The sequence below is a fragment of the Rhipicephalus microplus genome, chromosome 3 (genome assembly GCF_043290135.1).
Source record: "Rhipicephalus microplus isolate Deutch F79 chromosome 3, USDA_Rmic, whole genome shotgun sequence".
Lineage (NCBI taxonomy): Eukaryota > Metazoa > Arthropoda > Arachnida > Ixodida > Ixodidae > Rhipicephalus > Rhipicephalus microplus.
The window spans coordinates 40,038,407-40,055,779 of record NC_134702.1 but is presented as its reverse complement, the minus strand read 5'-3'; the positions used below and the strand labels follow the sequence as shown (position 1 = coordinate 40,055,779).

General features: G+C 46.7%; 1 protein-coding gene across 1 annotated transcript in view; it reads left to right on the top strand.

Moving 5' to 3' along the window:
- The window catches only part of Vps15 (vacuolar protein sorting 15), a 49,943-nt gene that overhangs the window by 11,066 nt on the left and 21,504 nt on the right, over window positions 1-17,373 (top strand). The window contains exons 17-26 of the mRNA XM_075889289.1: window positions 85-186; window positions 732-866; window positions 1,063-1,200; window positions 1,886-2,062; window positions 2,911-2,967; window positions 3,094-3,137; window positions 9,430-9,576; window positions 9,817-9,865; window positions 10,777-10,999; window positions 11,708-11,903. Of these exons, the coding sequence (XP_075745404.1) occupies window positions 85-186; window positions 732-866; window positions 1,063-1,200; window positions 1,886-2,062; window positions 2,911-2,967; window positions 3,094-3,137; window positions 9,430-9,576; window positions 9,817-9,865; window positions 10,777-10,999; window positions 11,708-11,903 (1,268 nt within the window). The remainder of the gene's footprint in view (window positions 1-84; window positions 187-731; window positions 867-1,062; window positions 1,201-1,885; window positions 2,063-2,910; window positions 2,968-3,093; window positions 3,138-9,429; window positions 9,577-9,816; window positions 9,866-10,776; window positions 11,000-11,707; window positions 11,904-17,373) is intronic.

Genomic DNA, 17,373 nt, shown 5'->3' with positions numbered 1-17,373 from the left:
ACAGAACTATGCTCTCGCACAGCACACGAGTGTGTTCATGTGTCTAATGTCTCGTGAAATTAATTTTTTTTTTTTCATTTGCAGGAGGACCGTCATTTGAGAGCTTCGTTTTTCGACAGTATTGTTGGGGTTGCAGCTTATGTTGGATGGCAGTGCTCACCCATTTTGAAACCTCTTTTACAACAGGTTTGCTACTCACTTTTACAGTATCTCACTACTAAATTGCATCTGTAATCTACTTATGAGTTGAATGCACTGCACTGCTAGCACGAAAACAGAAGAGCAATCAGTTGAGACAAGACCCAACACTTTGTTGACAGCATGTCTTTCCATGCAGTGCATTTTCTGATGTTTCCCAGCCATTCAATTTCGTTTTAAGCTATGAATTGGTATAGTACTATATGAGGGCAGACAGTGTCAAGTGCCTGCCATTATGTTACAGGCATTCTGCTATAAAGTGGTGGTTCCGGATGGCAGCAACAATATGACAAGTCAGGCCTGTCTACATTGCAGATATTGTTCTCATAGATGCGCGCAGTTTCGTCTATTCAACCCTTGTGAAGAAACATGTATTGACTGCTTTCAGAAATTTGCATTTGCAGTACATTTGTAAAGCTAAATTTAAAAGCAGGTTTTATACCCTACAAGTGCAACTTCCGTGCAAGATTGCAATGTTTTAACAGTGATACTTTGGAATACGAGGAAAATGTCAATTGATATGCATTTTTCAGGGTCTTGCAGACACCGAGGAGTTCATCATCAGCAAAGCTCTCAAGGCTCTTACAGAACTTGCCGAAATGGGACTCTTCAGAAAGCAAATGCTTTACGAGCTCACGGCTGAGACCATTCCTCTTCTCTATCATCCTGTGAGTTAGTGACCTGGGTGATTTGCACTCTCGCTACGTTTTGAATTACTTTTTTCTCTTCCTCTTCAGCAGCATTCAGCACTGCCAGCAAAGCTCTTTGTGAAATTTTGCTGTAGAATCTGTCTCAGCGTGGAAGCTTACAGTAGGACTTGCTCAACGTGTGTCAGCAGCTGTCCCGCTATGGTCTTGTTTTCAGAATCTCTGGATCCGGCAGAACACAGTTGGCTTCGTGTGTGCGGTCACGAAAACCTTGTCGCTTGCTGACACCCAGTGCAAGTTGAGGCCCATGCTTCAGCCGTACCTCAAGCGTTCAGTCGTTGAAATGGACAAAGAGGTTAGTGGGGCAGCGTGGTTGTGCTTGCTGGTTTGTTGGGTTTTGTTGCAGAGCAGCTAACTTGCAATTGTCGTACAACTACGTGGTGTGAGATTCTGATAGCATGGTGTAATTGCACAATAATAAGCTGGCAATGAATTCGGTTGGATGCCTCGGTGCAGCAGTGGACACCTCTGTGCAGCAGGCTTGCGTAAATCTTCAGTCATAAATATTACGTTGAAAGAATGAGAAAGGATGGATGGAAGAATAACGGGATGAGACGCACACTTGGGGAAGCTTTGAAATTCTCAAGAGGAATCAAGATTGCATAATCTGCCCCTCTTTTACTCTTAGTATACGGAAGGGGATCGGTTTTCTCAAAGTGCCAAGTGCAGTTGTGTTAGAGATGGAAGTGGGGCTGGGGACGTGTCGCCTTGCTGTTTCTGTGAAATCACGTGTCTGTTCCCATCAGTTGCTTGTCAAGTGGTAATAGGTAAATGTAGTTGTTAGCGCTGTGCTTTGTTCTGTTGTGCTATCTGTGTGCACTGTTTTTACACTTGGACACAAACCGACTGGCCCACCGACAATCAGTGTTAGATTGAAAGAAATCTTTAGATTCACTGCTGCTTATTAGGCATTGGAGATGTGCTAACCTGTTACTTATTGCCAACTGCTCGTATGGGCACTTTTTTTGTTTTATTTTTAGGTGGCCATGTTGAATGCTCTTCAAGATCCCCTCCCCCGTAGCCTTTACGACTACTTGGTGAAGTTGGACACTCTGCCCAGTCTCTTGGAGGACTTGCGCCGTCGACAGGTCATGCGATCTATAGTCAGGGGAAAGCACCAGCCGCCTTTATCTGACGTGGACCACCAGCTCAAATCGGTTAGTCCCATTCTTGTGCGGTTCACTGCCTCTAAAACAGAATCATTTTCTTAAGAGCAGCAATCAGATGTGGTACAGAGTTGATCCAGTTGTATAATGACTGCTTTCATGTGGTGAAAAAAAAGAAGACGAAAAAAGATAACAGACCGAGAAGTTTTTAGGTGGGGTCAAATATTCAAGCCCTTTTTAATGTTGAAGCAACCATTACAGTATTTGAATTCGCTTTAAAAAATTGAAAATTCTCGAAGTTTTGAACTATTCTAAATGAATGAATTGACGTACATTTTACCGCGTGTGATTCCCTGAAAAAATGGTCTCACTGCTGCATTGGACTACTATGTCGTGACACCGCATATCCAAGTGACGTCCGCAACGCCGTGAAGCTGCACTTCAATGTTAAGTGTGCATATTACCTGGACCTTGATTATTATTTTTCCTTAAGTTTAAAGGCATGTTGTGTAGAATTATATGTGCAAAGTTCAGGAAATTTCAAGACGTAATGCTTTTTACTACTGATAATTTACTTGCACCCTATCGCTATTCGAATTCTGCTGCTATTCATTCAAGGCTGGTTCCACTCTGTTTTGAACGAAAAATGTTACATTCGTACAAGCCTTGTTCTAATATTTAGAAATATTGTGCAAGTATTTGTTTTGTGTTTCTGGTCGTGACAAAGACGCTCGCTTTTCTTTATCGCATGCGATATATATTTTTCGAGCTATTCAATTAGAAATTATTCAGCCAAATCACTATTTGCTTCAAAGTTGCTTCGAACCTCATATTCGCTATTCGCCCATTCGTAGACGTCTTATGTTCAGTCTGTGATACAGCTCTGCACACACTTACAGGTTTACAGGCGACTTCAGTCAGATGGTGTGACGGAGGCCATGGAAGACAAGATTGTGGTATGCTGAAGCTTCAGTATTTTTTTTTCTTTTTATGTGCCATACCACATTAACAAGGGTATGGACTGGTTGCTCTTCAAGGATGAGGCTCTTTTTTTCTCACAGGCGCTTTTTTTTCTTTTCTAGGCAATGAAGGAGCACCTCGCTAAGATACACAAATATAAAAAAAGGTACTGTCGCTTTTTTATATTTTATTGCCGTAAGGTCGCAAGCAGGTATACTGAATTTGCATGAGTATGAAGTGAAGGGCACTTTCGAGGACGAAGAGATGACAAAATAAAAATTTAATCGAAGAGATGAGGCATTGTGCCACGCATTGAAGTAAAGGGGAGGCCAGTAGCAGAGGTCGCAATTTATGTTTTGATTACAAAAGACGAGTTCAGCTAGAGTCATTGTATCATCAAACGAATTTCTGATCTCTGATTGTAGCATTGTTCACCGAGCCTCACTCATTTTTCTTCATTGTGTAAAAGGGGTTTATTGAAGGACTAGCAAGCGGGTGGTGGCTCTAAAGGAACGCAGGCGGACCCAGATAACGGTGCTTGATCGCCGATCTCATGCCTTTTTCTTGTGTTGATGATAGCTGACCTGATGGCATCAACGTCTTTCTTATTCACTACAATTACCCCCGGCGAAAAAGTTGAAGCCATCCTGGCAATCTAACACGTGGGGACAAGCAGGTCAAAGTAGGGCTTCAGACGGTTTACGTAAACGATATCACGTCCACACCGACGACGGTCGCTCGGTGGCATGAGGGGTTCAATGGCGTAGTTCACGGGTGAAGTATGCTCAACCACGCGGAAGGGACCATGATAATTAGAGAGTAGCTTGGGTGATACACCAGGGGCGCAGGGTGGTACATGAAGCCATACAAGTGCTCCAGGAACGAACGTTGGTGCAGAACGATGGTCGTCGTCACGGGTCTCCTTCTGGCGCTGTTGGTCGGATGTAGTAAGCCGCCTGGCTAGCTTGCGGCACTCTTCTGCGTAACGAGCGGCTTCCTAGACAGGCTTGCATTCGGAGGGATCTGGCGAGTATGGCAGTAAAGTGTCGATGGTGTGCGATGGTTGGCGACCGTACAGGAGAAAAAAATGGGGAAAACGCGGTAGTGACTCGCGTAGCGGTGTTATACGCGTATGCCACAAATAGGAGAACGAGGTCCCAGTTTGTTTGATCAGTAGCGACATGCGTAGCGAGCATGTCCCCCAGAGTCGCTCAGTCAAGCCGTTCGTCTGTGGGTGGTAGGCTGTACTCTTCCGGTGTACAATATGGCACTATTGAAGAAGTGCTTGGATTACATCGGAGAGGAAAACACGCCCTTGGTCACTGAGGAGTTCTCGAGGAGGACCATGACGAAGCACAACACGATTGAGTATGAACGTTGCGACGTCTTGTGCTGCAGCTGTGGGGAGAGCAGCAGTTTCAGCGTACCGTGTTAGATGATCCACTGCCATGATAGCCCATCGTTTGCCTGCCGTTGTTAATGGTAGTGGTCCGTAGAGGTCAATTCCTACACGGTCGAATGGGCGGTCTGGGCATGGAAGTGACTGCAATGAACCTGTTGCAGGATGTGGCGGGCTTTTCCGCCGCTGACATTCGTGGCAGCCGCGAATGAACTGGCGGACGAAGGTAAACATTCCGCGCCAGTAATACCTTTTTCATAGGCGCTCGTTGGTCTTGAAAACACCGGCGTGAGCACATTGCGGGTCGAAATGAAACGACGCGCAGATGGTAGAGCGCAGCGTTCGGTGAATGACTAGTAGCCATTTCCTACCATCTGCTGAATAGTTGCGCCGGTAAAAAAGGCCATCTCGAATACTGAAGTGCGGAGCCTGGCGGCGCAGGGTTCGAGTGGTTGGAAGTGTCGGTGCCTCGGATAACGCGTCAAGAAGTGAAGCGATCCATGGGTCATTGCGTTGTGCAGAAGAGATGGTGTCCTCGTCAAGAGCTGACAACGTTTTGTCCGAGGAAACAGATGCAATGTCCGGGGATAGGGGAGATCGTGACAGTGTGTCTGCATCGGTATGCTTGTGGTTGGAACGATATACAATGCGAATGTCATATTCTTTAAGCCGAAGAGCCCAACGGGCAAGACGACCCGATGGGTCCTTAAGCGAAGATAACCAGCATAATGCGTGGTGGTCCGTTACTACATCAACAGCACGGCCATAAAGGTATGCGCGGAACTTGACAAGCGCCCAAACGATCGCCAAGCATTCCTTCTCGGTGACGCTGTAGTTTGATTCAGTCTTGGTAAGAGTTCTGCTGGCGTAGGCGACGACATACTCGGCGAATCCAGGCTTGCGTTGCGCGAGAACCGCACCGAGGCCGACACCACTGGCGTCGGTGTGGACCTCAGTTGCTGCCGTAGGATCGTAGTGACGCAGTATTGGTGGCGAAGTGAGGAGATGATGAAGGGTACAGAAGGCTTGGTCACACTCAGAAGACCATGACGAAATATCAGTGGTGCTGCCTATAAGTTCGGTCAAAGGCGCAATGATAGAGGCAAAGTTGCGCACGAACCGGTGAAAGTAGGAGCATAACCCCACGAAGCTCCGTAACTGCTTCATAGTCGTTGGTTTGGGGAAGTCGGCGACAGCACGTAACTTAGCCGGGTCTGGAAATATACCGTCCTTTGATACGACGTGCCCGAGAATCGTAAGTTTCCGAGCAGCGAAGTGACACTTCTTTAGGTTGAGTTGGAGCTGAGCATTCTTCAGGCACGTGAGGACATGTTTGAAACGCTCAAGATGTGTTCCAAAGTCTGGCGCAAAGATGACAATATCGTCGAGATAGCAGAGACAGATTTGCCATTTCAAACCCCGAAGAACCGAGTCCATCATGCGCTCGAAGGTGGCAGGCGCATTGCAGAGGCCGAAGGGCATGACATTAAACTCATATAGACCGTCCGGTGTCACAAAGGTTGTTTTTGGTCGATCGGCATCTGCAAGGGGGACCTGCCAGTATCCTGAGCGCAAATCTAATGATGAAAAAAACTTGGCACCTTGTAAAGTATCAAGGGCATCGTCAATCCTGGGTAAAGGATACACGTCTTTTCGAGTGATCTCATTTAGGCGCCGGTAATCCACGCAGAAGCGAACGGAACCATCCTTTTTTTTTAACGAGCCCTACAGGTGAGGCCCATGGACTTTGTGAAGGTTGAATGAGGCCACGTTGCAGCATATCGTTCACCTGTTCGGTAATAACTTGGCGTTTCACCGCAGAAACACGATATGGTCGCTGTCGTAGTGGCGCATGGGAGCCGGTATCGATGTAATGTAGAGTGGTAGAAGTGCGGCCAAGTGAAGGTTGAACAACATCGAAAGATTCGCGGTACTGGTACAGCAGTTGGAGGAGTTCAGATCGTTCAGATGGTGACAGTCCGTCTGCGATCGCCGAATCGAACACTTTCGAAGCCTGTAGATCAGAGTGGTTAAGAGCACTGACGGCGGCGAGGTCACTTTGGGATGATTCTTGTGGCACGGTAAAAATTTGTCCGTTATCAATGGGCTGTACGCATCCAAGAGACTCGCCTTTAAACAGTTTGATGGTATGCGGAAAGGGATTGGTAAGGCAGAGAGCACTGGCTCCATTAGAAATTGAGAGGGCTGAATAAGGGAGCAGAAGTGGTTTCCGACTTAGAAAGAGGCTTGATGGCTCAAAAAATGCTACTTCATCACGCATGCCGTCGGAGACCACAGAGAGCGAAACAGCTGTTGTCGGTGGAATGTCAGTGTCCTCTTTGACAACTAGCTTGTGCGCGGCTTGATTAGTGTGGTCGTAGGGCTGGTCGAACAACGGAAGCAGTTCAAGTTCGGAACGGGCACAATCTATAACAGCACTATTACGCGATAGGAAATCCCTGTTAAGTATGATGTCATGAGAGCACGAGGAAAGGACGATAAACTCAACAATGTAGTGGTCCTCCGCAATTGTGAGTTGGGCAGTGCAGGCGGCTATAGGTCCAAAAGGGGGTCGGTCCATGTAGTTGCTTCGTGTGTGGTCGGACGTGTGTGTAGGCGGGCACGCGACGACGGCAGTATCGGGAGATATGGCCAGGGCCACCGCATGCAAAACAGATCGGCCGGTTATCACGCGTTCGCCAGGCATTTGCAGTGAGGCGCGCCGCCCACGCGGCATACGGCTGAGTCGAGGCTGTGGTAGCGAGGGGAGGAGCCCATGCGACGGAAGACTGAGTAGGAGCGGTGACATGCGGCAGTCCATTGAACGGCGAGGGCTGGTGTGGCTGCTGCCTCTTTACTGCGTCAGCATAAGTAAAAGGCGCGGCGACAACTTGCTGCTGAAAGGGCACTGGCATTGCCTCGGCAATGTGGTTCTGAAGTGCATGTCGGAGCATGGGAGCTAACGGTGTCGGTGGTTGCTCTTGCTGCTGCTGCGGGAGCTCTTGGTGCTGACAAAACGGCAGGAGGGAAAGCTGACATGCGACCTCCTCACGCACAAAGTCTTTCATTTGTGCTAGAAGGCGGGAGTGGTCAGGTACGTCGTCCAGTGCAGCGAGTGGTTGGTTAGGCTAAAATGGACGACGGGTGAGAGCTCGTTGCCGTCGCAATTCGTCGTAGTTCTGGCATTGAGTTACCACTTCAGACACCGTGCCAGGACACTTCGCAAGGAGCATTTGAAATACGCGTCATCAACACCTTTCATAATGTGCTGGATCTTGCCACTTTCGCTCATTGCGGTATCGACGCGCCTGCAGAGATCGAGTATGTCTTTGATATAGGCGGTAAACGTTTCGCCAGGTTCTTGTGCCCGTGAGCGCAGGCGTTGTTCGGCGCGCAACTTCCGCACGGCAGGGCGACCGAAAACCGAGGATATTGCCTGCTTGAAAGTGGCCCAGTTTTCGAACTCGGATTCGTGGTTTGTGTACCACAGTTTCGCCACATTAGCCAAGTAAAAGTTGACGGTGCTCAACTTAGCAGCGTCATCCACCTGTTTGGTCCACTGACTTTTTCATAGGACGACAGCCAGTCCTCGACGTCCTGGTCTTCGGCGCCTGAAAAGATCGGGGGGGTCTCGCTGGTGAACCGGGCCGGGGCAAGTAGCGGCCGCGAGAGGTGCTGTCTGTTGGGCAGCGTCAACTTGCATGGTCGACGGCAGGGTGCGGGATCAGAGTTCCAGGGTGTAGGTGATGTAGTTACCCAGCACGATCCACCAAAGGTAAAGGGGGTTTATTGAAGGACTGAGCAAGCGGGTGGTAGCTCTAAAGGAACGCAGGCGGACCCACATGACGGTGCTTGATCGCCGATCTCGTGCCTTTTTCTTGTGTTGAGAGATAGCTGACCCGATGGTATCAACGTCTTTCTTATTCACTACAATTGTGTTGCAAACCTGGACAAGTTAGCTTTACCACACAGCTTTATCATTTGGTGGCCAAAATTGCCACATTACGAAAGGAGTAGCAGAGAGAAGAAATCTCTCTCTGCATTTAAGAACATTTTTTTCTCTTTTACTCAAGGTGCTTTCTTGCAATTGTAATTTTTATAGCAAAATAGATGGAAAACTCGTGCAAGATTTTAAAAAGTGCAACACTTTCAATGTCAAGGTAAGCTTGGTATATAAAGTTAAGAAACTGCTCTGTGACATCATTGGGTGTGCTTATAGATGGGTTAACTGATCTTAATATGTAACGCTTCTGTTCCTCAAAGGGTTTTGCATATCAGAAGTTATTGTTAGTCTATAGATCTTTAGAGCACCTCCATTGTTGCGCTACATTTACTGGGAGGCCAAGCAGCAGTTGTCGTTATGCATAATGGGGAAATACGTAGACAGTTCGTGAATCCTGCAGTAACTGGTGGCTGAACGCAGACCCCTGCAACTAAAAGCTAAGTAATCCTACGCTGAGCTGTTGCAATCATGCCTTAACTTAGGCATGCCTTCATATAGTTGAAAATTGCGTGCATAATGTACATATTTAGGAGTGATTCTTGCCCATGCAGCAGATAGAACAAGTTTTTGTTACACCTATTTCATATACTACTGCTGTGCATTTACAACTGCAGTCGTGCAAGAATTTTAGAGCTCGACTTGCTGGTATGGCTTTACACGAGGAACAAACTGCACAACAGTATGTGACGAGAATGAGAGGGTACGGGTTGGCTTTCTACTGCCAACATGTGTGTTCATACTGCACCCATAGTATGCATGCCGAAGAAGAAAAAGAAAGAAGGGTGCTAGAAACCAATCGTAAACAATGCACGCATCCTTAAAAAGCGGGAAAGGAAGAGACAATTTCTAATCACTCTCTCACGGATGTAGATGATCTCTTTGTTGGTTCGGGCAACTGATGCAGAGTCAGCAAATTACTGTTGTCCTTGCTACGAATGTTGAAACCGTTATTTTTTTTTACTGCTTGTTCTGGTTTTTGTGTGGCTTTTCAGCCACAATATCATAGTTTGGACGTGTGGCCGAAAGTGTGCTGATAGAAGGATTGTCGTTGTGCAGTGCTTCAGAGTCTGAAAATGTGGACGCAAAGCTTCGAGGTGGTGAGATCGACCTGGAGAAACTCTACATGTCAAACAGATGCCATAGCACAGACCTGCTCACACTCAAAATTGGCGATGAGCCTTCGCAGGCTCTCCTGCACAGCAGGTAAGCCAGGGTGTCGGCAACAGCGAAAGAGAGAGAGAGAGAGAGGAAGACTTTTTATAAGGGACAGAGTGAGAGCCATTGTGAGGAATGAAAGAAGGAAAGCCATTAGATTGAAGAACTGGTACACTGCACGTGGTAGAAAAGAATGTGTTGTCTGGCATATTTAGGAACTTGCTTGTTTCATGTGCTTTCTAACTTGGTATGCTACCTTTTACTAAATTGTTGCTTTTGCCTTGTCAGATCTTACAGAAAGAAGGGACCACCCATTGAATCTCCCCAAGTCACCATGGTGAGCAAACGTCCCTGGCGTCTAAGCCAAACATTCACCTGTGTGTTAAGCTTGCACCCGCTTCTCGACTTGGCGGGAGCATCCGTTTTGTTGAACTCCCTTCCATGCAGTGAAAGTGATGGAATAGCCAAGAAAATTATTTTACTCTGGAAGAACATCGGCCCTCTGTCATCCAATGTAGATTTGAAATTTAACGCTTCGGACGAAGAACTTCAGCCGTAGGTCTTGTTGGTCTGGCATAACTGAGATATAGCTAGAAAATCAAGAAAGTTTAATGAAAATGAAAAAAAAAAAAGCTGAGTGGTTGACAATTTAAGCTGCGGCATGCATAAAGACTAGTGTGACAACATGAAAGGATGCAAAAAGGAAAAGCACTTTCACGAGCTCGCAACCTTTCTTTTGTGTTCTTGTATCTGTAGTTTCTTCAGTCTGCCACTCATATCGGAAATATTGTAGTAGCTATGAGTTATTAACTTTTTTTAAGAAAGTGCACATGAAAACATTGACACATGTGATTTACTTATCTATATTTTTATAGTATATTACATTGCACCATATGACTTGTAAGGCCAGAATACATGCTGCAATGTCAGACAGCTTTAGTCGCCTCATATCATTTTGAATTGTCACTGCTGGGGAAGCAATTCAGCTGTCTTGAAATGATTTGCATCATCATAGTTACCTTTCTTTACTGCTGCCTGGCAACAAGATATGCATTTTAATGTGCACAATTCTGTACTTTTATGAACACGAAAATAAGGAAGTAGATAACAAATACATTAGCCAGGGCTTGTAGAATGTCTCTTGTGTGGTTAGACGTGGATTGATTGCATCAGAGAGTCACTATACTCATTAGTGTCCTTCAAGAACTCCACAAATTAGGAGCACTGAGACTTCTTTGTAAATTCCAGAACGAAGACTGGCAACGGATGTTTGGCAAGATTGAACTGCGGGAGCAGTCTCCCCTGAAACAGTCACAGCAACCACCACTGCAGCATTCACCGGCCGGCGATGGTGACCCAAATATGGAGCTTCACGTTTCGGGGGCTGAGTCGGCCGAGTCTGCAGCCCCGTCTGAAAACACTTCTCCAAAGCAGCCACAGAAAATCTTCACCGGCATCACCATAGACACTGGTGAGCGTCAGGTTTTATTTGCTGTTTCAAAGCAGCACTATAGGAACCATTGGCATTTCATGCATGCGTTGACTGTTTTTATTGCCTTTTGAATTTGTGCATGCCAACCAATGCATTTTGAACTGTCATGCTTACTTTTTTGTTAATATATTATATATATTTTTTTTTTCAAATAAAACTACTAGCTTGTGAAACTTGCTTTTCCTCAGTTTCATCAAAACTTTTTGTTTCCTCTTGTCAACTATTGCATTATGGCCGACTATACGTATCTTTTCTATAATTTCACTTTGTCATGAGGTAGTACACTTAGTTCACTAAAAATTTTAATGATGTTCATTATGGTGACACACGAAAAAGGCAGATAGATGATCACAGTTACCTTCGGCCCTTTTTTCAATCTCAACCCGTTCACAATTTTTTTTTCTAAGATGGATATGTTTTCACGAAAACTGGCTTTTTCCTCCTACTTTTTTGAATCACTGCTTAGCACGACACAACACCCTCAATACTGCCATTGCAAGTTGCTTACTACTGGTACGGGCGATAAGGAATAAGTACAACATAGGGGAACGAATACCGAATGCAATACTGCTGCAACTTGCCTAGTTTCTTCATTTCTTTCCATTCACTGCCTTCGCATGAAGCACGTCTTAAGCTAGAAGTGCCATTGCTGCACTGTATGTTTAGGGAGGCTTAATTTGTTTGTAGCCACAGTTCACTGCCTGTCTTGCCAAGCGGAGTTGCAGCTTCTTCTGAACAAGAAGCGGACGGAGTTTGCCCGGGAACAGACGGTGAGAGAGGCCATCGACGACCCGGCGCGGGAAGATCGGCCCCTGCCCCCAAAGTGGAGACCACGCGGAACTCTGGTGGCCCACATGCACGAGCATAAGGGGGCTATTCACAGGTCAGGCCTTCAGATGGTACCCGCCGGGCTTCATGATTGTGTGAGGTGCCCGTGATTTAAGAGCTCGTATGCGACCACTGTGGTGATTCTTTATTTGACTTTCATTCATATGCAGCTATTTTTAAAGAAAAGGAAAATAAGCCTTGTGGTAGTGGCAGATTGTGGCATGTTGACATTTTTATGTTGGCAAACTTTTCATTAAAGGGGTCCTGCAACACTTTTTCAGCACAGCCAGAAAATGCTGCTGTTCAGTAGTCGAGACTCCTCGGTACACACAAGCCAAAGAGTGTGTCATAGCATGCTGCCTGGAATTTACAATTTATTATCCAAATCAATTATAAATCACTCCCACTTCTCTCTACAAGTGATGCCATATACCCAAGTCACTCTGTCGTATACCCAAGCCTGTGGCCGTATGCCAACTTCAGCAATGCGACCGCAATAGTCGTCGTGGCGACCACAAGATTTCGCCATGTGCCTGTGGGCAAGCAATCACACTGAAAATAAGCCGTGCGTTCAAAGAAAAAATAGAAAGTCATGACTCAGGATGACGAAAGGATGTGTCTTCTTGCCCTTGTCATCACTCTCCCTGTGTAGCTTTAAGCATGCTCGCTGGTACGAAAGGAGAAAGCTTTTAAAGCTTGCGGCAAATCCCTGTAACTCTGCACGTACTTGATGGATTCTAAACATTTTTGCGGCAGTTGACTCGTACAGCATCAAGCTTTTTTTAATGAAGCAATTTGGTGATTGCCTGAAAAAGTGTAGCAGGGCTCCTTTAAGTATACTGCTTCAGCAAACACTACAAAAAGACTTTTTTCTGACAGAAGCCTTACTTTTAGACCCCAACTGCAGTGACTTGTTGTGAAGGGCAAGACATTTCTTGTTACAAGGAAGTGATTATAAGAAACTTAGGCCCGTATTCACAAACGCTCCTTCACTCAAGGGCTCCCCTCGGCTTGACGAAGTCAAGGCGAAGCGTGCTGCTCCACTCAAGGAGCCACTGCATTTCATGAATGCTCCTCCACACTTTCTTCACCAAGGGAGGCCTCGGAAATGCTCCCTCCACTTGAGTAAACTGCATAGGCTGAGAAAAGCGCCTGATAACGAGAGTATTCGCAATTGTGGTTAAGATATGCCTATCTCTGCATAATAAATGAACGCTTTTCTTACTCATTCTTTTTTTATAAATTGACATTACAGCAAAATACATGCATTTAGAGTGGTAGCATGGTTTCCCTAAGCCTTGAGCCGGTAGAGTTAGCGAAACCCCCGCTTTTAGTCTGGCAACAGTTGCGGCCAGGCAGCTGAACGAACAGCTGATGGCGTTTCGTCTGCTGCTGAAGGTTTCTACGTGCTTAGTTTATTTCGTCTCGTGTGCGTCTATTAATTGTAGTTTATATTTATGGTAGTGTCTGAGTGGGTGTTTGCGAACCCGCTTTCACCGGGGTGACTAACGAACTACGTGAGCGATGGCAGGAAGCAGAACATATGGTTTGTTGCTTTGTTTACTTTCGCTTTTCTGAGAGCCTTCTGATCACTAGTGTAGCCACTGAAAGTATAACACGGTGGAGTGAGTAATTTCTACTTTATATCACATTACATTGGTCTGCTTTTAGAATTCACCTCCGACACAGATTACTTGTACGTGAATTTGTTTTCGCTGCAGGAGTACGTGAACAGTTCCTGATTTCAGGGGATTGTGCTATGTTCACTTTTCTCATTTACTGCGAATTTCAACGTGGCACTTTCGTAGTTGTTCCTCTGCATGTAATAGAAATTTTGGAAGACAATGCTCACAACTTCTATTCAAGGTTATACCAGGGTAGCCTTGATTTGATTGATATGTGGGATTTAACGTCCCTTAACCACCATTTGATTATGAGAGACGCAGGGTAGCGTTAAAAAGCAGGCATGGTACACTCGTGGTTGAGCGTTTGAATTAGACTGCTATGCAAATTAAGACAAAGTGTGCCTTTAAGTCTTCAACTAATGGCAAAAACATCATTTTAAAGTTGTTGTTTTCTTTAATTAGCAGCATATATAGACGGTTAACAATGCCTGTTTGTGTTTTTGTGTTTCAATTTTAACATTTTAATCTTCCAAGGATGCCTGCGTAAGCAGTTATTTTTTCCATCTTCTTTTCGCCCTGCGTTTGTGGATGCTCTAATATGACAGATTCGAATAGACGTAACCTTTAAATCTCTGTAGCTTCCGTCTCCAAGTTCACACAACGGCCCCGTCTTAAAATTTTTGTCCTGTCTTCTTTACCTGCAAGCTCAGAAGCACATTCGTTAATGCAGGAATGACCTTTGCACTTATGTTTTGGCTTTCGTTTGTAGAATGTTATTGCCGGGAATACCTCTTGAAAATGGTCGTGTTTTCTGTGCATTATTCTAAAGCCTCGGCAGTAAATAATTTATAGGAGATGTTTTATTTTTTTGGAAATGATAAAATTGATGGCGCTTGTTTTTTGGCGCTGTTCTGTCTTAAAAACGACCATGGTTGTTCACTAAACCTTGAAGAAAGTGTCGTCATGAAGCAGAGTGTTTTACTCTGCTAATTTAACGAAGACCAGTGCAACAAAGTGCTAAAGAATGCTCAAGAGTATTGGAGACATTGCGCATATCTGATCAAACCTCTGTAAATAAAATATCCGCTATTGTTGCAACATTAGCATGTCTACATGCTGGAACCATGCCATCTCAGTTTCATGGAAGGGGAGTGGTGCTGGTGTATATAAAACAAGCTTGATTTTTGTAGAACTGCTCTCCTGTAGAATCGAAGAAGAGGTTTTTGTGATTCTCTCTCATCCTGAAAAGACCAACATGACGATAATTATGTATTCAAAAATGAACAACGTAGAAATTGCGAATGGCAAAATAAACCTGTATTACATCTGGCTGATGAAGAGCCATGTGGCAAACACAAGCATGCAACTGCAAAGTGTGCTTTAATCAAGCATATGCAGCTGACACACTGTCGAAATAAATTTCGAGATTGTAAGACATCATAAACAAGATCGAGGTAGTAGACACCATAGCGTGTCTTATGCAGTGCAGCTGCACGCATTCGCTGCAGATTTTGTCCTCTTGTATACAGTCGTGCAAACTCTGCAATAGATTGCGAATACGGCACGTTTTAGGAAACCTTTCCTGTGTGTTCTTCCGTCGGCAGCCTGGCCCCTGCGCAAAAGAGGCAAGACATAATATTAGAAAAACATAATAGCTAGAACACCAAAACAGCATTTTTTTTTATTTCTCGGGATGCACTCATTCATTATATTTTTTGCGTTAAAGAACCGACATGGTTGAGTTATTGAGCTTTGCCTATTTTGACACATGTTTGGCTCAGGCACTTGGGCAGCTCACCAGGCATATGGTTATGTGATTCGATAACCTAATTGCACAAATCAATGGCGTAGCCAGCAATACCTCTTTGGGGTGAGGGGGGGGGGGGGGGGGGGCTCAACCATAAAAAAACAATCTTATAATGTATCTGCTGTATTTCTATTTCATATGCTTGCGTTTTTATACGACACTCCATGCATTCTTGCGTGCGTGTGCATGTTTCACAGAGCACGAGTCTCGGCTTCTTTCCTAAAGCTGGGTGTGGTTGTTAATTGTGAGCTGCATTGACACTGCACATCGATGCTATGGTTCACGCGTAGTAGCAACAACAGGACACTCATTGGTCCCAATTGCATTGTGCTTTGTTTTTCTTAAACTGTCTCTAATAGTGATCTAACCTATACAGGTGGGAAAATGAACAAAAGAAAGAAAAAGGACTACTTACCTTCTCGAAGATACAAACGATCATCTAACGAAAGTGTGCTTCGCCGTATATTTTGGCTAGGGTAGCAAAGATTTACCGGAGAGGAAGCCGCTCAGGAGTATGGTGAATGCAGCGCATCGAAAGTTTGCTATTACGTTTCTTCTCAGCTTGTTTGTCAAACTTTCGCGCCACGCTTGAAATGGTGTGGTTTGCAAGCTTCATCGAAACACTTGAAAGCACTGGCATCCGCAGTGAGTCTTGGAGCACTCGCACAACGAGTATAGGCACGCCCAAAGGCAGGTAATCCTCTGGCTCATGCACGAAACACAACACATCACAGCACTGGTCAGCGCTCCCTCCGCTTGACACCACGCCCACCTGTCCCGGCACCACAGTAGCCGTTGTCGAAGCGTTAACAAGGCAGCTCCGTAGTGAACGTGCACCGTCACTGTTGAAAGAACGCGGCGGTGGCAGCCAAATTGACTGATAAATGCCGTCAAAGCGAGACGGGCTCCGCCATGGACGCGATGTTGGTGCATAAACTTCACTCGAGGGACGATTCAAGGTAGCTTGTTGAGGGACCGTCCTATGTACGGCTGACGCAGAAGCCTATAGCTAATGTTTCAGCCGCACACAGTCGTTCCGTGCACGGTTAACGTCCCCCAACCGTAGCTTGCCTCATTGCAGCTACTACTACGGGTTCGGGCGAATAAGGCAACTGGCCAGATCAACAACAAACACTTTATTGCTAAGCGTTAGCAATCGCGCGTCACTGTCGCGGGGAGATACTACAGATAACAAAGGTGTTGACGCTTACACCTCGGTCGTGGACGTCCTCGGCTCGCAGGAGGGGTTGCGGGTTCGTCCTCCTGGGATGGTCGCTGGTGTCAGAGCGGATGTCACAGGCTGTGATCATGTCGACCCCTCCCCCGATGCAAGCGTTATGGACGGCTGCAATCACAGGCTTCGTACAACCTCGGTCGTGGACGTCCTCGGCTCGCAGGAGGGGTTGCGGGTTCGTCCTCCTGGGATGGTCGCTGGTGTCAGAGAGCGAGCGCCCGTTTGCCCGCTCGTTTTGTTCCCCGACCCGATTTCCCTTTCCCTGACGAGAATGGTACCTTTCCTCGCTGAGGGAGAGGGGAACCTGTTCCTGGCGCCGGGAAAGGGGGGGGAATCGCACGCGCCGGCCGTGGGGGAAGGGGTCCCCGCAACCAGGCGCGTGCGCTGCCCTAAGAGGGAAAGGGAGGCTGGGCGCACCTGCTCCCCACATCTCCTCCCCCCTTAAGAAGGCCCCCGAACGACAGAGACTGCAAAGAGGGAATAATTCGTTTTATTCGTCCTCTAGATAGGCCAGAAGGGCCTGGTCTACGTCCATGCCCTCGGACCGTTCGGTGTCTGCCGCGGGCACCGCCGGAGCCCCCACCGCTCTCTCACCCGCCTCCAAGGTCATTGACGCCACCTCCGGTGTCAATGCAGCCGCCACCAATGTCTCTCCCGGCCCCGCCGCCCCCCGCTCTACGGTAGCCGTTATTGATAGCGGCGCAGGCGGACTCTCGCTGGACGCGTGGCCTGAGGCAACTCTCAGCAGCCACTGCGCGAAGTCCGCCTCCTGGGCCGCCCGCGCCAGCATGGCCCGAACCGCGGCGCCGGAGCGCTCCTGGGATGATTCGCGGCTGGATGGTTGGGTAGCCTGGGTGCG